General features: G+C 32.2%; 1 protein-coding gene across 1 annotated transcript in view; it reads right to left on the bottom strand.

The window, feature by feature from the left end:
* Window positions 1–22,117, bottom strand: part of Fur1 (Furin 1) — a 128,451-nt gene extending 106,334 nt beyond the window's left edge. Inside the window, exons 1-2 of the mRNA XM_068766685.1 lie at window positions 22,001–22,117; window positions 12,552–12,825 (exon numbers count right to left, since the gene is read on the bottom strand). Of these exons, the coding sequence (XP_068622786.1) occupies window positions 12,552–12,710 (159 nt within the window). The 5' untranslated portion in view covers window positions 12,711–12,825; window positions 22,001–22,117. The remainder of the gene's footprint in view (window positions 1–12,551; window positions 12,826–22,000) is intronic.
* Between the last annotated feature and the right edge of the window lie 319 nt (window positions 22,118–22,436).

Raw genomic sequence — 22,436 nt, 5'->3', positions numbered from 1 at the left:
AAAAAATTCCCAGGCTTATTTATATATTAATGTTCTTTACATTTAATTTGCGTCATATTGCGTGTCTAGTCAACAACGCTTCTATTTATTCCAAAAACCTTGGTAATATTATCTCGGTTTAAGGATGCGTTTCACTTGGCTCAGGATTCCACCGCAAATAATACCACGCGAATGTTTCCTTACCTTCGCCCACGCTTTATTCATTGTATTGTAGACGCAATTTAGATTATGATAGTGACCGCGCTCGATCAAAAGACATGCATTCAACTTTAAATTGAATTTCATTGACTTCTCTATAACAGCAAGGACGTCGTCTTGCTATGTAGAGCCAGCAATGATTTAGAGCATTGTAATAATTCAGTTATACCTTAATAAATGTACTATTTACATCTCTTTCTAAATACATGAACCGTGAATATTTAAATAAGTTATGATTATAACTAAACGAGGCACTTTCGTTAATATGGATGAAATGATTATTATTTTTATGTGTTAACTAATATTCAATTTAATTTTAAACAAAAATGAATACTTCTATGCGTAATTCGTTTCTAAATTCCTTACGCAATAAGGTAAAAGCAGGTGCTTATTTCCCGGTATACATAACCGGAATTAATTACCGATGTAACAGAAATACCAATTCTCTAATCGTAGTTAGAGGATAGATGCTAGAGGTTAAGTTCTTTGGATTAAGGTTCTGGAGTGGAACCGTGCTCCAAAAAACGGAACTTACGACATGCGACATGGTGGACAGACGACCTTGCGACGGTCGTCGGAAGACGCTGAATGCAGGCCGCTTATAACCGGTCCTATTACAAATCTTTGGGAAGGTTTACTTACAGTGGAGATGCTACGGTTAAAATGAAGATGATAAACTACGATTACCATCATATTAGATGGTCAGACTACTATAATTACTGTTTTATATACAAATCAGCTGTCACCCTACCGCTACGCGAGGCCCGCAATTCCTTTGGTGGTTATAATTCCTGGTAATTTTCAACATAGCAAACAAATATTCCAGCTAAATTCAAACTTATAAAAGCTAAAGTTTAAAAAAATTCACTTTTTTATGAACGCACCTTTAATCCCTTTGCGGACTAAAATTTCGTAAAATTAATTTTTAACTTAACTTTATTTTGCAATATAAATATTCCTACTACATTTCAAATCTCTAAACTTATGGTTCCAGAAGTATCGTGATGAGCCAGTACATATTTGGAAATCTTTTATAAATATATATAGACGACTTAACAATAGCACTTGCTTTTTATTTTTCTACTCATTTATTTCTTCATATATAGGAAACCGTTCAAAGAAATCGAATTGCCCCATTTATTACACAACGCACTACAAATGAGCAGTAAACGGAACAAGGTAACACGAGCATAAAGGGAGTGTCCTTTCCTCGATTACATCACAAGAACACTCCCCTTGACGTCCCACAACAAAGGATTTATATAAAGATATGAATTATATTATGTAACGTAATAACTTTTATACTCTTTCTGTACAAACATGAGCTATAAACGCAACAATGCCTATTTCCTGCGACCATAAAAAATAAATGTCTTTTTGCTGCATCACATAACGTTAGGGAAACCTGTTTATCTATCTTTTGTCTACCAAAGTTAAAAGTCTCTTCAGGTAAACACAGTTTTTCAATTACATAAAATATTGTTCTTGTGAAATAAAAATTGATATGTTCTTAATTATTACAGTCTCTCCGAGACATTTAGCAAGCAAACATCCGTCTTTTGTACAGCGCACCCTCTTTTCGATCTAAAACCAAGACTCCTAAAAAACAAGCCTTTCAATTACGTCTCGCGTCAAATCGAAAGAATAGAGATAGTAGTAGTAATTAGGGCAGTGTCGAGACCATAATATTCAAAAGGTTCTTCTCCGTCAGCACATTTCAAAAAAATATCCGTGTTTCTGATTCTTCTGTTTATCCATGTTTATGAGCCGCAAAACAACATTAATATAAAAAAAGGGTAAAATGCGTACAGAATTCCAGACATCGAAACTGGAATTATAATGAAGTCATGTTTCCAACAGAAAACATTTCAATCAGAGCGTAGCTCCTGCAAAATTAAATATGTAAATGTGTATTAAATGCCAGAACATAATTTATTCTATTCATTTCCAAAAAAACAATGGCGTGAAGCGTCCTATGAATGAGTTAACTTGACACCAATTTTACAAAACAAACAATTAGTTTGAGTTAAATTTTCCCCGGGCTTAACTGGTTCTTCCGTTTATTATTTATCGCGAAACAACATCAAGGTTATATCGTTTATTTTTGCGTAATTAAACACTCAATTGTTTTAAAGTGACACCATTTAATCAATAATGAGAAATTACGGGGCATAGAATACAAAGTCAGTTTAATATAGGTTTCCTCCTTACCATTATACCTATATAAATACCTCATAAACCAGACTGTATCCCTTGTTATAAAAGACCGTCAATATTTATAAGACGTAACTATCAGGTAAACATTTTGATTAGTTTGTTTTTTAAAACAAACGGGAACAATTTTTCCACAAGACTAAATTTGTGAAAAAATAGTGCATGTCCTTATTGTGAAATGACGATATGACGGTATTAGACGAATTCCGACTAAACACTGCAGTCCGTACGAGTTACAATGCAGGGGCTTTTATCAAAACCAAAATCAGAAACGGCTTGATTATTTTGCAGATTGGCATGTACTCTCCGCAGTGATTGTTAAACAGTTTAATGGTTTGTTCATGTAAGATGGTTGCCAATTTATTTAAAATAAATATATATAAATGCCCTACAACTAATCAAATATTTCCAAATTAAAAAGCTTCTCAAATACATATTCAAAAACAAATGGAAAAATACTTTATTCAACATACCACGGACTACATCTCTTGAGTTTAGCTCCCATTCATATGATAAATGCCTTATGATAAGAAAAACTGGCGAAAAAACTCAGCGTGATATTTACATAAATAACTTAAAGTTACATAATTAATAAATATTTATATAGCCTGGAGGCGAACACATTGTTCCCAAGGTGTACTTTTTAAAAGTCATTCGCAGTGTAATAACTCATAGCACTTATGCGTCCTTGGAAACTTTTATCAATCTGGAAATTGATGGGGACCAGTTCAAGGCGTGCTGCTAATTATAAGTTTAGGTACAGCTAACTAACTAACCCGCGGTATAGCGGTTTCAGTCATGCTAACCGCGACGGACAACGATTATCATTGTCTGTCGACGTTAGTCATTGCATTCTTAGCGCGAACGTGTCGTTTTCAAATTCAAAACGTTTTTATTGAAGTAGGCATTTACAAAAACTTTTGAATCGTTGATTATTTTAACATTATAAGTAGTAAGCTACCACCTGTTTGGAATACTGAACAGCGGACCAGGAAATCGACAGTTGCTTTTTTTTTAAGAAATTTAACAATATTTGATTTATACATTATAGTATCAATGTTGTCAATGACTCAACAATTCATGTTCCACACATTTCTATCAATTAAAACTGTTGAATGCTGTTGATATTTATTTAATAATGAGCTTTAAATTTTAGATTCCAAACTAATAAAAGGAAAGTCTAAAATATCTTTTGGCACTTAATAATATTTTCTAATATATAATATATTGTATAGAACAAACAATCACATGTTTTTATATTCCGTCACTTAATGAGATGCACACATTCACCTAAAACCAAAGGAACGCCGTTCGAGCGTTTACGGTTTTGCACACATTCACTACGTTTCCTTTGTTTACAAGAAAAAGAAAATTGCTTTTTTTCAAACACCTACTAAGTTTTTCATTTAATGAGGTCAGAGTGTAAAAGTGTATCGCAATTGTTTCAAAAAAAAAGTGGCGTATTAGACTTTTTACACATTTAACAATTTCACATTAATGAAAATTATTTTTTTTTTAAACTAAAACTAACAACTGGCACATAAAGCCGTCTATATCGTTCGCATATCAAATGCAAATTGACATTATTGTAAACATGTGTTTAAATCTCAGGGATTTTATAAATGCTATAATAGAACGCTTAAACACAGGATGTATACCGCTTCTAACCGGTCTCATTTGAAATCTGCGCAGTGGACGTCCTGGAAATCGTGAAGGTAATAATGTAACTCACTTCTGTTTTTATGTAAAATAAATTAGAAATTAACTAGAAGTTTAAATGTAAAAAGTTTAAAAGAAGTAACCATGAATTAACCCCGATACGATCTTTATCAGTGGATTAACGGATAATAAGTATGTTCGTTGTCTGAAGGTAATGACGTAAAAATTCTCGTATTTTATAATCTAATACAATTTATCAAACAAACTATTCAATATCTATATATTTTGGTCATAGCTTAATGGTTATGAGTGTTACTTAACTTTAATAAAATCAATGATTTATACAACTTTTGTAAACGATAAACCCATAGAACAATGGAATAGTGAATAATATGCAATACGTACGTAGGAAGTCCACAGAGAAGGTAAACAAATAAAATTGTTAAGGTCATCAGATGACACTGGATGGAGATCGCTTTCAGCCAGTCTTAATGAAAATATTTACGGGCGGCCTATATCCAACAGTGGACATCATTTCAAATGAATAGTATTGGAAAGACTAGACTAAGACTGATATAAATCTATATTGCTAAACGCAAACAAAATAACAGCATTGTAGAGAAATAATTAATGTGTAAATAAATTTGCAGTAATGTATGACACATGTAATTACATTTTCTTAGAAAAAAATTATTGTTAATAATTATTAACAATAAAGTTTTTGTTAGTAAATGTGTCAATATGTAAATTTAACAATTTTTTTTTATTTTGAAATAAATAAAAAATAAATTTACTTCCGTCAGGCAACCTACTATTAAATATATTTTCACCGCAAACTGCGTCAGGAAAAATTTTTTTTTAACATTTACATTAAAAGAAATTTTCTGAATTATTTAAATCTTTTTTTATTTTTAGACTTGTCTTCGTCTCGAATAGTATAATAAGTATTAAAATAAAAAATATTTCAATAAAAAGAATCATAAAAAATTTCAAACGTAACGTAAAGACTGATGTTCGTCGTTCATTTGTCATAGATAGCTAACCGCTCACATAATGTTAGCTATGATTTGTTTTGCTAACAACGCACAACGTTGAAATTGAAGCTGACCGATCGATCTGTTTATTTTGCGCAAGTTTTACGAGTATCCACGTGTATTATTACAATAAATATTGCTGTGTCGGTATATTAAACATTTTATGGTAATATTAAAATCTGAAATATGTTCATTCATTGAGAGCTAAGCCGACCAAAGTCTGCAGGGTCAGCCAATTCTATACATATATCTGTTACGTACATAATACACGTGTACGATTAGCAAAAAAATTCTTACGGTTTCATAATCAACAATTACTAATCAGGATTATTATGTTTAAATACAGACAGAAGACATATACATGTTCAACTGCCTGAAAATCTATAGATAGCCTAGACTGCGACGTAATACTGTGTACGGTTGCCGACTAAATCCAAATGGATTGTCGAACCATTCTTTGTATCTCTTATTGCCTTTGCAATAAACTCACCGAACACGAAGAATAAGCCACAAGGTAAATGTGAAAAGCAATTACTTTCGCGGTCGATATCGTCTATAAATTTTAACAGTAATAATAAAATTATTATCATATGCTGCTGCTGGTTTCATCACAACTTTGATACTGCATAAACCAGCAGCAACATGCACCTTGATTGTTAGCTTTACTACAATATATACACTGATAGTTAACAAGGCACTCTTTTTTATAGCTCTTTTGTAAGCAAACGAAAGAGACAAATGATTATTACGGTCGCCATCAAATGTAGAGAATTTTAAAAATGCGTTTACATGTGGATTTTCTTTAAAAGGTACCTAAGTAGCCGTGTGTTGTGTATTTTAATTCACAAATTCGTTATTATACAATCTATTTTGAGTTTCTACTTTTTTTACATCGAAAATAAATAAGGGCATCGTTTCCTTTTTATTGTCCACGGTATTCTTTTTAGTTATACTACCTCTACAACATGTTTGAAATAGCTTTTAGGTAAAAAGTATTCAAAAACCTATTATGCTGTAAGAAAACTGTGAAAATTAAAAGAAAAGGACACTATACAAATGACAGAAGTAGATACTATTTTTCCCCAGTGTAAGCGCATCCTAACTTATGTAATAAAATAATTTATGCCTTTTCTAGCATTAATTATATCCGACGAAAACAGTGTAACAATTGTGAGTTCAAAGGTCAATGCTAATACAGTTTATATTAATTAACTAAAATATTCTAAACTAAATTGTTTTAACTTCGGCTGACGGTTCAACCTGCCGTGAAATATTATATATTATTCAATTACTCTAAACTGTAGAGGTGGTTTAACTACGTCTTAATCACCTTCTTGGTTTATCCACAGCTCTGTTTTTAAATTGCTAAATGAACTGTCAATAATAATAAAAAACTAAAAATACTTTTTTAGTGAAATCGCCAGTAGAATAGTCTGTGCGTCCTTGAGACACCTACTTGACTAAACATGTCAAAGATTTTATGAGAAAAGTAGGCGAATTGCTTGTCGAAACACTAGTTTGCTACTTGAACACTTAAGTCAATAGAAAGTCTAATATAAAGTTCTGTGCCTTATTGTCGGCAACTTTAAAATCCAAAATTTTATTGTTACATCAAGATGTTCTATAAACCATTCATATGTGTATCGATACTAAAGGCAATAATACTATAAATAATTCATTTACGAAAGCATATTCTCAAGGTTATCGGGCTTTCTCTTAATAATTTAGGTTTGATTAGACGGATAAATGCAGCGTTAAATTATTTCTCAATTTTTAATCGCGAATTAATTCTTGAAATAATAAATATTTTAATATTATTTAAAAATACCTTTCATTTATTTAATATTCATTCTTGTTTAATATTCTTTATTATACACGCTAAAAATGTATATACAAAATTTCATAATAATTATCACACGAGACAATCTTCTTCCAGACAATAAATGTTTATAATAAATAGTAATAAATAAACTTTTTTTTACATAAATTCAAGTTTCTTTAGCCATATGATTTACCCACATATTACATAAAAATAATAATACCGTTTACAAAAAAAAAATAATTATCAGATACGTAATTATAAATTAATTATTAACGTTTATACGTATAAACATCATTTTGATTTGCGTCACACGTCTACAGCTGGAAGAAGGTCACTCTAATTCATTTGTAATAGCTGAAAGCGGCCTGCAACAAACGTTTTCCAACGACCTCAAAGTAATCTCTCCACCTCGTGGATGAACGTCCTATGCTGCAATTGTCAGTCCGTGGTCCGTGGACCTTAAGGCCCTAGCAGCCAATCTGCTGGGCAAGGTGAGTTAGCAGCGTGTACATGACAGCGCGCACCGGAGCGTATGATAAGGTGAAAAGTTGACCTTGTTAATATCTTCGACTGCAAGTTTCTATGTAAACTAAACATAAATAATTACCAAAAAGAAAATTTACGTCACACAAATACATATATTAAAGCCAAAAGGCGATATTGCGGGTCCAACTGATTGATTTATTCACATTTTAGACGCCTTAAGAAAGTTAATTTCACTAACGTACGTTTGTTTTTAAAACTCATTTTTTAAATATAATTATTATCCTAAACGCATGAAGATAGTTAATATCGTTTTCATATTATTAATTTAGTTATAATTTTTTTAGTTATATTATTACTAAACTTACTAAGGTACCTCAATATTAACAATTATTTTGAAGGAATTAATCCTTTTTAAATGTTTAATAACATTCAGGACGTTAATGTGGTCCAAAAGTAATACCGGCAGAAAATTGAAAATTTTCGCGAGCTTTGTTTATAAAACCTTCAAAGGAAAACTGTTATAGTACACTGCGTACAAGTCGAGTTATAACAAAAAATAAAACGAAGATAAAATTGTAGCTCTGCAAGGTAATTTGTTTTTTAATTAAGTTTACAGTTTTTTTTCGTATTATATTGCAATATCACGTATCTTTATTTTAAAATGTCATTTTAAACAAAGTTTATTATGAACAAAACTGTTAACTGGTTAAGCTTTTATTTCTACGGTAATCAAAATTTATTTAACTACTTCACGTCATCTGATGGGCATAAGCCTTCCTATACATTTCTACTAGGACCCGATGATAACGGCCTGCATTCGACATTTTCCGACGACCTTAATAACGCCGTCAGTTGACGTTCTACCCTTGACTTCCATTCTCCACTCCAGAACTTTAAGACCCCGGCGTATACCTGTTTTAAACGCTTTACATGGCTTAAGAAGTTATATGACCAATAAATGTTACCAGTGCCAACCTTGCCTTGTCTATCGCTTCTGGTATCTTTGGTACACTTCACTTAACATATATATTTCATTTACAAATTTGTGCAAATTTTTATGTCATAAAATAGCAATACGAATGATGTATTTAAGTAAGAAAAGGATCAATATTGAGCCACTTCCGCACATGCAGTGGTAGTCGTGCAACAAAGTGCACCGCCCGCTAGCTCGCTGATAAATGCGTATGCGGCTAATAATGCGAATTACACAACTGCCACCGTTAAATCACTCAACACGTGTTTCACCCCTCCACGGGGCATCTTCAGGAGTTATGTTACACCGATTAGTGCCAAACACAGAGTCTATGATGTATTTAGTTGATGATGTGTTGTTTTTAAAGATGTAACTGGTTCCGCTAATAGCATGCGTTACGTATTTCCGAACATAATATTGAAGAGGCCTCGTTTGAACAGATGGAAATCGGTAGACTGTCGTCGTGATAATAAACATGATTATTATTTCAGCTATAAGATGTCCGCTGCTCGACATAGAATACCTCTTTATATACCCACGTTTATACTGTTACAAAAGAGGTGTTCGGAAAATTAAGCAGCCCTAGTCCGTAATATATAAATAAATCTCATCGTTAATGACATTCATTGATATTTTTTATTACAATCATTTATTTGTCAACCCAAAGGCTTTGTCATGATCATCATTATTTCAGTCAGAGGACGACCACTGTTGGAATTGGGCCTGCCCCGTAGATTTCATATTGGACCGATTGGAATTCCTTCGATCTTATTAAGATCATAAATATCTAATATATTCAGGCGTTACCTTACGGAAGTTCATCCTAAGTAAGAAAGGGATTAAGATATAGCTACTTCCGCTATGCAGTAGTAGTCGTATAATGAAGTGCACCGCCTGCTAGCACGCTAATAAATGCGGCAAACAATGCGAAACACAACTACCACCGTTAATTCACTCAACACGTGTTTCACTCCTCCACGGGGCATCCTCAGGAGTAATGTTACACTCACTCACTCGGTGTTTGGCACTGGTCGGTGTATCAGAATCTAATCGTCTGAATTTCATTAGGATTATAGTAACTTTGTTATTATTTAAACTATTGTCACGAGAATTTGATATTCACGGAGATAACGAGTTTGATTATGATACTAAAGGCGACTAATTATTCCAAAATAATAGATGCGTATCTTATAAATCAAGTGGCGCTCTCCAATTAGCGAAGTCCGGAAGAGTTAATCTAATTTTAAGGCAAGATCCTACATAGGTCATTGTACCGACGTAAAATAATCAATGCGAAATGTAAATATGAATTATAAATGAAAATTTGTATAATTAAATAAATATGTTAATGTATACTCAGCCACGCTCTCGCCACGGGATTACCGTTCGCATATTTCTTCTGTTGCTTTAATAAAGCTGAATTTTTATTACAATATCAATAATTACATCGTCTATATTTTTAATGTAACTTTTTAAATATCTGAATAGATGTATGTATACTATGCAATATTTTATCATACTAAATCTATAGGCAAAGTGAACAGACGACCTTGTTAAGGTTATTGAAAGATATGTGTATGTGGGAAAGCCTATGTCCAGCACTGGACATCCTATGCCCAAAATAATGATGATAATGACAAATCCTTTATAGTGAACTCTTTGACAATATATAACCTCTTTGCTGTTATTATGAAAATAATTGCAAAAAAATATTGTGACTGGCTGTCGTTACGAATTAAGATCGTTTATTTACAACAAACATTTTACATTGCTTTTAATTCATAATTTTGTTGCTATTTACTTCGACCGCTTTGGTGCACAACTCTTTTGCAAATGTATTGAACGTAAATAAATATTAACACGAAATTGAGTGATTCTTCACACTATTTCCTTCTTTTGTTACCTTTTCTAATTGGGTTAGTGAAAAATAAAAAAATATAGTTTTTGCGCTTACATTTAGCAATTAATTATTTAAATATATAGAAAAACTTATTCTTTATTTAAAGTCATTAATGATCGTTTGCCTTGAAAATAATTTTTTCAATAAACCTCATCGTAGCAACGTTTTCACTAAACGTTTCCGAGGTATATAGGAGTAATAAATCATACGTAGAACTAAAAAGCACCGGCCGCAAACAAATCCGACCGACCGGCGTGTCGTTTCGAATGTGAAATTATTAATATACGTCACTCGTTACATTACGTCACTGGTTGAACACAACCTCCGACGTTTGACAACGCCGTGACGTGTTATATGAAATATATAAGGCAGTCAATAATTAAACTCATCATCATCATCAGCGATAGAAGCGCGCTGCAAGAAGAAGAAGAAGAAGCTTTCTTTTCCCAAAGATCCCGATCTTGCGCTTCCCGTATCCAGGGGCCTTTTTAAACCGCGTCGACCAGCTCTTGGTTGCCACTTGAGAATCTTTCGGTCCCAACAGCCGTTGGGTCCAATTGCGATGTGCCCCGCTAACTGTCATTTCAGACGAGCAATTCTTCGGTCTTAATTTAATATTTATATTTTATTAAACATGCTTTCCCCACTATTGATGCACAAGACTCTCCTTCATGTAAAATTAACTAGTACGTTAAATCGTTTGTACGCTCAAAACACGTAAATGTTTCGAGCTGTCAAAACCAGCGCTGTTCATATCTCTATGTTTTTTTTAGTAAAAGGGATTTCTGTCGATACAGCATTATCTACCGCCGTTATGACGTCATTATCAATGGAATATGATAGGACAAAATTGTGTCGTGTAATCTGAAATGCTGTTTCGTCACTTTCGGCTAAAATATTAAATTGTTATTATAATATGTTATCATTCAGTTTTCTTGTTTTGGTTTTAATTTTTATTGCATTTTTAATAAAGAAAACATAAAACATCTTTTTTATGGGAAAACAATAAATACTTTTATATCTAATAAGTTGCAAAATAATTTTCATAAACTAGTATTATTATTGTTGCAGCGACAATGACAATAGGTTACTCAAACACATTATAGCGTATGTTGTTTAGAATGAAATATTATTAAACAAAATAATAGTCTAGACAGTACACTGTATTGTAGCAAAAGTTAACATCTTTAGTAAAATTAAAAAAAAATAGTTAAAATCATCCACGAACCGCAAAAAAAGGGTGTGATTCAAATAATATTGCCAAATCGCGCAAAAATGATTTTAACCGTTACATAGTGGATCAAATGGCACGGGAAAAAGGAGTGGGCGTTACGAGCTCATATGGGCTCAAATCTGTTCTCAGAAATAAAACAATGTCCAAATAAACATATCTATATATACATAATGATTTTAAATTAAAAGTTTAGAAAAATGACTCGATTTTAGATAGATTTTACATATACATAATTTTTTTTGTCATCATTTATCCCAACGCTATTTAAGAAGATCAAATAAAAGCAACACTTTACTTAAGAAAATGATACACGCAATAAAAATTCTACCGTAGATAAAATTTTATGTTTAAGTTATAATTGTACCTTCCACTGCCTACAGTGGCTAACAGTGTCTCAAAATATAATATAGTGTCTTAAAATAAGAAATCTGATGTTTTATATAGCTGGTAGAAAAAATATGTATGTATTTTTATCACTAGATAAATTACGGGTTGTAATCCTCTACACAAGCCTAGTTCAAATAGGCAGATAGCACATATCTTACGGACTTCGGGCCCAAGGATAAGATGATTTCCTTCGCCGTTTGGGACTAGTAGCAATAACAAACAAAATGTACCGCCTACCTAGAATAGAACAAACTGTCGCTGCTCTTTTTCAATTTTTAAATTCGTAATTAACGATTTAATAATACCAAAGCACCAAAAGCCATCGTTATTAACATTAATAAAGTTTTAAATTATAATTGAATGTACGTATAAGATTGTAGACTCTGAATCCAAGCAGCTCAAGACTGCATCGTTGCGTATTTTTGAAGAGGCCTATGCAGTGAGCGTCTATTAAGTGATATGATGACAATAGCAGAGAAAATATAACTCTTATCGTGCGAAGGTTTTCGATGTGTTGCAAACTTTGCCGAAAGATGGCGCTAATAGTTGTTTGCCACACGCTCTAGTTTCGCGGGAGAATATATATGTAAAATGACCACCAGAAGAACGTTGCGCGTCTCATCATAAAAAAAGAATAGTTTTACCTCGCCAAGGTTGATGAACCCGTGCTCTGTTGCCACCTCGTCCGCTGCTTTCTTCCCACCTGGCACGTGGACTGCCCATGTCGGTGTGTAGTGCGAGGTCACCGAGTCCAACATCAATAACACCAAGGGGCCCAACAACGACAGCGCATAGTGCGCCATCTCACGCACACACAATCACCAACTAGTACTTAATAGCATTGCACATACACATTCAGAATTTTTTATCTGGAGTTTGGTTTGAAGCTTTTAAAAGCCTTGCCGCTCTAAATAAACACTGAAATGGAAACTGCGTCAAACGAAAAACGTATAACGAATATATATCAAAGTGCTTTTTTTTAGCTAAAAAGCAATATTGCCGAAGTACAAAGCGACAATCATTTTAATCCTTTGTTGCCATTGTCTTTGCCATTTCCAGAAATGTTGATCCTTCCGTCATTTTATATTAATCTCTATCACAAAGGTGACAAGAGCTACAATTACGTAAAAAAAGGTTGAATCTCTTCTGTGATTCATTTCCTCTGTGACGTGAGTCACTTTTGAAACTTCATTGCTAAACAGTGAGCTTGTATCATTTGCATAATTCCACAATGCAACGTGTTTTGTGCAAACGGCCAGCAGTGATCGCATCAAAGCGATGAATGAATGAACTTTATCATAACCACTGCCATAATACATTTAACGACTATTATAACAATGCTATTAGCGGTATAAGTCGTATAAAGTAAATTAAAGTAATAATTTATAATGTCATTGGCCAGAACTGCGATATAAGATATAAAACTAAAAAATCTAATTCTTGTAGATGTTAGTTGAATAGCTTTATGAAAACGATATACAGATAATAAAAATAAACCAGTATCCTCCTAACATCGTCTTAAAAAAGTTAATTCCATCACGGGTCTGAGTGTACGCATATAGAAAGTTCTACAATATATCTTAGACCATCCTTTTCTTAGTTTTAAATATAAAATTAAAAGTATATCATTAAAAAAAAATAGCATTTTAGACTTTTTATTTGATTGTAACATTTTTTTTTGAGAGCTTGGTTTGTTGACTTATTCACATAGTTTTTATTGTATAACGTGTACATTAAAAACTGTCACGTTTCTTTTAAAATATTAAGTTTCAGACCGGCTCTTCCCGGTAAGTCAGCATAGCCGGTAGTAGCTTACGTCTTATCATGTAAAACAATTTCGAAAAAGTGCAAGTAAATGCTTGTATGTACTTTGAATTTGATAAAAAGAAAAGACTTTTTACATCGTCAAACATTCAGTTCTGAACAGACATCCACTAGAAATCTGCTCTTCAAATAATTAAATCTCTTTATTGTCTTTGTGAATTCGTTGTTATGTGAGTGGATGAAACGATGGCCTCAATGGTTTTGACTATCCATTGTTTTATATTCAGCTTTTGTCATATCGCATGACAATGACGGGAAGGCAAGGACTTTCCCATTAAATTTTAGATTGGAATAAATATTTTTAGAGTTCTCAGTTCAATCTCATTAATTATAACTAGACTTATTCTACCTTTCTTCCATCAGTAGAATGTCCACCGCTGGCCATAGGCTTTCCTAGCAGATTTCTAATGAGTGTTGTTGGTAACGGTCTGCATCCAACGTCTTCAGACAATTTTAACAAGATTATCTGTCAATTTATCAGTGAAACTCCTTCTCCACTCATGCCTGTCTGTGGTCTCCACTCCAGAACTTTAAGGCCCCAGCGGCCATCTATTTTGCACGTTATGTAGCCAGGGCACTGCCTGATATCTGGAGCATAGCGTTCTCCATGGTTCGCTGAACGTCGGTGAAATTGCCAACGAGACCCAAAGAGACATCTCTTTTTATTAAGCTAAATAATTACAACAAAAACGGCAATGTTAACTTAGGTATAACTCTTGCTTATGTATGAAATTGAATATGGATAAAACTGAAAACTAGACATTCAACAACCGCAATTTATACTCAGAAAAACGCATAAGCAGTTAAATTTTTCAGTAACAGATATAATAACGCATGCAAGAAAGAACAGACATTAAATATTTATGACAAAATAATGATAACGCAGAAGTTTTATACTTCTATGTAAAATAAGGATAGGAAATTAAAGTCAATTTATAAGCTTAAGGTCTTTGAAGTTGATCTACAACAGTCGGAAAGACTCTTGGAGTATAAACATAAAAAAGATGAACAAAGACTCGTCTGTTCATTGCCTCTAAGGTACAAAGCAAGAACGTAAAAGTAGTCGATAATCTTTCATGCACTTTCCGCCTTGTTTTTAATAAAAGCAACAATAATTTCTCGCTACTTGTTACTGCAATATAATCAAAATCATTAAAATATAATCAATCTATTAGTAAAGCATTGTTTTAGTGTACTCAAAAAAACATTTTTTTTTTGCTGTAAGTAATATTTGTTTATTTTTAAGACGTTTTTTATTGGACTGCAACAGGGATATTACTTTCAGCAGTACCAAATCAGTGGCATATAGTTTATATAAGTTAAATATATATATATATATATATATATATATATATATATATATATATATATATATAAATAAATGTATATATAAATATATATATTTGTTTCACTAGGAAATCGCTATAGCTAGTGAAATTAATGGACCAAAGAATCGTTACATCTTAAGTCTCAAAGTGTCGAGCACAGATGTGACACTAAGTTCTGCTTGCCGTTCCATTTTATTACAAAAAATGCGGAGATCGGCAAGTCTTTACCCTAAATAGAATAAATCTGGATTAATACAAATTATAAATTGTATAGATTCTGTAAAACATATTTTTATTCTTGTATTAGGGGGCCAGAAAGTAATGTCGCTTTCTTAAGTTAAATTCACACGTCTACATTTAACAAGTTTTTATTTCTGATCAGTAATATATTCACCTTCATTATCACCAACCTTTTGCCATCTATTATACAAATTTTCAAAGCAGAAGCTGTAAAAATCAATCGGTTTTTCTGCCAGAATCGGTTTTTCGACAGAAACGACATTACTTCCCGGTCCCGCTAATATTATACATACTATGGTCGCCTATAATTGTAGCAACATTCAAGTAAATTTATTATATGTAAAGAAACCTACTTCCTATAATTTGTTTAATATAAATCATGTCGGTAATATTATAATAGGACAAAAAATCGCAGTACGAGCATTCAAATGTGTCAATAGTTATGCAGGGTGATTGAAATAGGACACTCCATTTCTATTATTTTTAATATAATTTATGTTACTGATCCAATAATGAAAATAAAAAAATATGGGAGTACAAATGTCGAAGTGTCTCAATATCAGAATTAGATCATCAGACAGTATCTCTTTTATTAAAAGCATCAGTCCACCGAACGATATTTATTAAATTTCAGTTTGTTTAGGTATTGAGTACTCGTAAAGAGAATCGGTCTTTTTCAAATAAAGGTCGGAGGTTACATCACTTCCCCGTAAAGTGGGTCAAGTACGCATCAAGGACAACACCCAGGCACTCAGCGGAGTAAACTTATTATAACACTTCATTAGTGGTTATACTGCTATCATAAATCTTAGCAACCATTAAATAGAAAATACTCCCGGGTTTTGATTATTATGATTATCGTTAACGATAAACAGGTTGATGTAAAATATAAGTTTAAAAGGTTTAAAAAGTTGAAAGTGTGGCTTATTCGCTTTCATATGTATGGTAAATCCTATCTAAAAATTAGTGTTTTCAGATATATTAAGTAATGTAATGGTTTTATAGTAAAAATGGCGTTTTAAAAATTCAGATTATTACATATTAATATCGATTAATGTTTACTATGTATCCCAGCAGACTTTATAGTGGCGGAAGTTATTGGCCTATCGAACTGATGTCCCGATGATGTTTTATTTATATTTTTGTTTCATATTTAGTTTTATTTTATATATTTATATTTTTACTGATGTTTTATTGACAAATGAGCTATACGTTCACCCCTTTGAAGTTTTTGCACCAATGACTCTGTATATATTAAACTTTATTTAACAAAAATCTTAAGTCGCAGCTGCAGTTGCATTATGCAAGAACCTCCCAACAGTGTTCTTTAAAGCGAGTTGTAACATAAATAAGCATGTAGGTTTACAATCCCGAGAAGTTCGCTGTTCTCTACCGGAATTTCTAATAATTCTTAAGCTTACAAACAATTCTCTGGATTATGTACATGAGTTACGAATTTATTTTTAATCTAAGTGTCCTGGAAGCAAACATTGTTTATAATTTTTGCTTCAGACCAATAAACCTCTGTGAGAGGGCAATAAAATCTAACCTAAACTATTTTAGAAAATTGAGATATAATTTGTAAGTATCGTCTAAACTTAATTATTTAACGAAGACAATCTGCTAGCAATTAGCTGCTCCTTATATATATACATATATATTTTTATTTTTAAAGAACTACTTGACAATCATGGCATAGCAACCTACGTAAAAACAGTTTGTGTTTGCAATACGGCGTAGTACCCGACGTAACTTCAAATATACTATGATTAATGAGCTCTACCAAAATGATAATTGAAAAATAATATTCGGCGGGTTTGTTGTTGTTTGTTTGGTAAAAGAAACATTTCCAATGGATAAATTTTGCTATACATTTCAAAAAATTATCTGCCCATGCTCAGTTATTTGTGCAAGATTAATAATGTTTTGATTTAAAAGATACTTTTCTTGATACACTGTTAAAAAATCATTACGTCAGCCAATACACGTCCGCTGCAAAGCATGGACACCCCCTAAAGATCGCACGATAACCTGTTCGTATGCAGCAACTACCTTGATACTTAAAAGTAACATAGAAACATTTTCCTTTAAATAGGACTATGTTTTCTTGTGGAAGTAACTTGTAAGTAATTTTAATAGAAAATAAGCAGAAATTTTAAAAACATAAAAGTATCTGTCGTGTTACGAAAATAAACTAATGAAAACGAATATTTATCAAAATCAAACGTTCATCGAAATAAAATATTCTTTCATTAAAATTTACTGTTACAAGCACTTTCTAATCGTCGATCAACATAAAATGTCAGTAGTGTCAGTCCTATAGGAAGCTACCACCGACACGGCAGGGTCTGTTGAGAAGAGCCGGCGAGAAACTCAACAATTGTTAAATATATTTTACTATAAGTCCACGACAATAATTACATTACTTAGTGACACATTAACGTCAGTATAGATTCTTGGAATAATATACTGTTCAATAATAGATTTTAATATTGATTTTAAATTTATCCAATAGCAGAACTGAAATTGTTTGAGGAATTATAGTTAGACTGAGTAGTGGGAACTATAAAATAAATAAATTTTATTCTATCACCATTCTATGTACCTAAAAAAGAATACGATGTCCATTTTCTAAATTTTAAAAATTATTATGATTAAAAATTAGAGAATAGCGATTCCAGCTCGCAGCTTTCTGTTAAAATAACAACAATAGAACCTCCATCAATGTTTTCTAGGTTCCAGAATCTTGCGGATTTTTAATACAATGGTCGTAGATCCGCTGGTATACCGTAGAGACAGTGTTTTAATCACTTAGGTAAAAGATTAACAATTTGTTTGAAATATAAACTACGTGGACTGTTTCTTCACATCGCACATTCACGATCGAAATGAATTTGTTTAATTAGACAACTAAATTGTTACCGGAGCACTATTTTAATCCTAAGCGTTTCATATATTATTAATTACAACTTGAACAATTGAGTGTGTCAGTGCTTTTATAGATTCAAATTGTTAGTAGCCTTTTTATTACCAATTAATATTACAGTTTAATATAAACGGGATGAAAATAGTGATAAGAGAGTAACTATCGAGTTTCTTTCCAGGTTCGTCATGTGGGAATCAACATTCCGAACCTGACAGTAGTGAATATAGAATGTTAAAAATAATGTATAATTATTTAATGTACTTTATATCAATGTATAGACTTTTTGAAGGTGTTTAGCAAAACCTATTCGAAAGAATAAATATTTTGTTCAATTGTTTTATAAATTGTGTAGTTAATCTTGAATTTAAGGATGTCAAGAAAAAACGCTGCACTTAATGTCAATTGTTTTTGTTTCAAACTACCCTATATATTAAGTTACATGTCTAAGTATAGTCTACCGATTTTTGAGTTCTTATGGGACGAAAAGGTTTTTTTAACTGATACCTTCTGAAAGGCATAGACATATCATCTAGTTACGAATAAATTATTTTCAAATTGATTAATTTATGCAATTATATATTTACATTTTTAAGTAAATGGTTATTATTTTTACCAAGGCCGTTACAATACTTACGCAGCTTGTTGTTCACATCCGGGTTTTATTGAACGATATTTTTTATATGTCTAAGGGACTAAAGGATCGGAACATTTACCTAATGGCAAAAAGTACACCCTAGCCGATAAAGTAAAATCTTATGGTCTCACTTTATAGATATAACTTTCCTTCTCTGATTCAAGTGTAAAATGGCGAGACTTGAAAAAATTGGAATAACTAACAGTGCCTGCAGTTTCCCGCCAAAATAAAAACACCTCATAATTATCAGAATCTAAACTATACATTAGAGCAACTCGTACGTCATTTTTGCATAAGTTAAATTTGACACGGGACTAGATAGTAGCTTAACTTCAGCAGTATGAATTAACTTGTCTCTAATTAAATAATAAAAAGATGATGAGTATAAAATAGATCAATAGATTAACCTGTGTTTAATATAAAAATAGCAATAGTGAGCAGTGGTAGCCCAGTGGTAGAAGACTGAGACTTGCGATCGTAGGTTGCTAGGTCGATTCCCGGGACACAGCCTTACATATAATTTTACTTATGAATTTGGATGGATTTTTCATTATTACATGATCACATTCTTATTTTTGTTCCAAAATATTGTAAAACATTTAGAGATATTAAAACGAATGAGGTGATAAATAGAAATAAATCGCTGTAATTGCATTATACAAAGTAGGTATGCTGCCAAATACAATTTTTAAAATCCTCAATACAAGCGTATTAGTCAAATGTTAGTGTACCGAGCTTTGGGAAGGTACAATGAAAACACATCTGTTTGTGAAAGAAACTTCTGGTTGTCCGCGTAGTATTCGTAAAAAAAAGACGAGCAAAGCAGTAAAGAATTCCAAGAAATCCTGTCTGGAGGCTAAAGATTTTATCTCGGGAGATAAAGTTAGCACTTAGAACCATGTCGCGTATATTGAAAGATGACTTAGGACTTGCAGCCTATAAAAAGAGCACTGTCAGACATATGAGTACTAGATACCTTCGGGGGAGACCCATGGCTTTTATGAACTGAAACGAAGAATATAGAAATCAATAATACATATAAAAAGTTACTTCTGTTTGCGTATTGTGTACACAATATTTTGAATTCTGTTTCATGTATAAACTATGCTGTTCTATGTATTAATCTTATCCAATAATCGAAATGTAAAATTGTAACGTCAAAATAATCGCATAACTTAGTAATCTGTTATAAATAATTATGTGCTTAATATCGAACTGTCAGTACCGATGTAAGTATTGTCACCCCTAGTTACTTCGTTTGCACGGAACATGTTATAACAGAACTTTGTCTAGCGCTGTAATGAAACTCATTCCACTTTATAAAAGATGTCCAAGCAATTATTCATTTTTGCCTTGTGTTTGCTCTTTTAATTAAAAATATTAAAATAATCTATTATTTCAAATAAAATTATATACACAGTAGTTTTATTATTAGCATATTCGAGAATACATGTACCTAACGTAGAAGTGTTAAATTACTATAAAAAACAATTTAAAAAAATATTTTACGAACAGATGAGACGAATAAGTAATCAACACCCAATTGTGCGGGTATGATAAACTACACCTGCATATGCACAGGAAGACTCTAAAATAGTTCATTTCATTTATTTAATTATCAGTAAACTCATTAAAGCCGCTTCCATATTTCGTCTAACCTAATTTTTTCAAATATAAATATTCATTCGGTTATCTGTGGTCATTGCTCACAATCTAAGGTTATCTTTATAGATATAAAGCCGTGTATTTTCTGTCAAAAAATGAAAAAAAAATCCAATGACTAATTGATATTGATTGGACTGCGCCTAATAATTGTTAATTTCGTATTCAGTGTACGCACGATGAGACTCAAGACAATGGGTCAGCCTCGATGACAGTATGACAAAAAGATAAGTGACAGATAAGATAAAAATACTAGCGTGTGTCTTCACAGCATAAATTCCTAACAATTTATTCGAACGAACAGCCATTATTAATAGTGCGTTAATCATTGTTTATAATTATTGTCAACGTTTGTTTTGTAAGTCGCTTTGTTTATCAATAACTTTGCAATTACGCTTTGGAATTACGAATTCTGTCCACGTTCACTTATTAACTTTGAACTAACTTCTCTTGGTGTTGTACATGTTGAAGTTACTTAATATATTCTCCTAAAGGCGTTTGATTATTACCAAACAAAAATATAGTATCTTGTATTGATGAAAATGAAATGAGTTTATATTGACAAACTATTTAAAAAAATAGTCGACAGTATTTAAATATCCATATGCGACTTTTAAAAAAATCAAGGAATAAATATATGGCTTAACTGAAATAGAATTTAACATCTATTGTTTCCCAATTTATGTACGTTAAGACTAAGACAAGTCAACAGTGGTATTATTATTAACATTTGTCCCCTTTCTCTGATAGGATTAGGGAAATTCGGTTTTCCATTTAGGTAACAATTTATAAGGGATAATACAGAATACTCGTATGTTATGTTATATTACTTCAAGCGTCAGTTATATTCGCAAACATGGAAAAGATAGTAGAAGTAATAGTCGTTAAATAAATTAGTTGTGTCAAAAATTTGTTGTTATGATAGAAATATTTCTGCTTGTCATTAATATTCCTTGTAATTTTTAAGCGAGAATTTTTTTAAAAATTGTACTTGATAAAAAAAAATATTTGTTTAATTTTTTGATATCATCGACGTCTGCTATTTTTCAAATATGTCAAGCAATGTATTTTATTAGTGATTTTTGTTTACGCAACGTTTGTAAAGAAACCACACCGTTCAGCAATTTATACATATTACAAACAAAATGCACCGCTGCCTCGAGACAATTCACAGAAGAAACTAAAAAAAATACTTTTAAAACTTTACAAGTCAATCTTATCTGTGTCCGCATCGCAAATAGTCCGCTTTTTTTTCGGCTCAGTGACCAACCGCAAGAATTTTGCGTGGAGCCTGCGTTTAAAGGCGGATGTTTCTTCGATGGAATCCGATGGGAAGGACCAAGATTCCGTGGCACTTAGACAATAGTAACCGGTGAGAGTCGGCGCCGCTATGACGAGCGTTCACCTCTCGCATCCCGTTTCACTGTTGTTAGAACTTCTCGTTTCTGTGTACTATTTAATGTAAAAACCCTCACATACGAAAAATAAGCGTCGACTATGTTGCACTGTAACACACTAATGTCATGCTACGACGCGACTGTAAAGTAGCGCGTGAATATTGCGGCGGTGCGGCGTAAAACACACCCTCCACTCAGACGCGCGTGATGCTGACTGACTCGCCTCGCTTGCTCTCGGTCACTCATCGCGATGGAGTACGGGACTGCTGAGTTTGCCAGTTTCAAATTTTTTTCCCTAAAAATCGGCTACTTTGTTATCATTACAATCACAAATTTATAAATATAACTTATATAATAATAATATATGCAAGTGAATAATCAGAAATATACAAAGTAAGAGTAATATACAAAGTAAGAAATATACAAACATATTTATATACAAAGATATATACGGTTGAAAATTTTCTTGGTTTTTACATTACATAGGGTATTACACTAAGTTTATTTCAGTAACATTA

Source organism: Battus philenor, unplaced genomic scaffold (assembly GCF_028537555.1).
Source record: "Battus philenor isolate CCGP_79_NKW_IND1 unplaced genomic scaffold, ilBatPhil1.0.hap1 SCAF_21, whole genome shotgun sequence".
NCBI classification, from domain to species: domain Eukaryota; kingdom Metazoa; phylum Arthropoda; class Insecta; order Lepidoptera; family Papilionidae; genus Battus; species Battus philenor.
The sequence above is the reverse complement of the archived record's forward strand: the minus strand, read 5'-3'. Positions and strand labels throughout refer to the sequence as shown.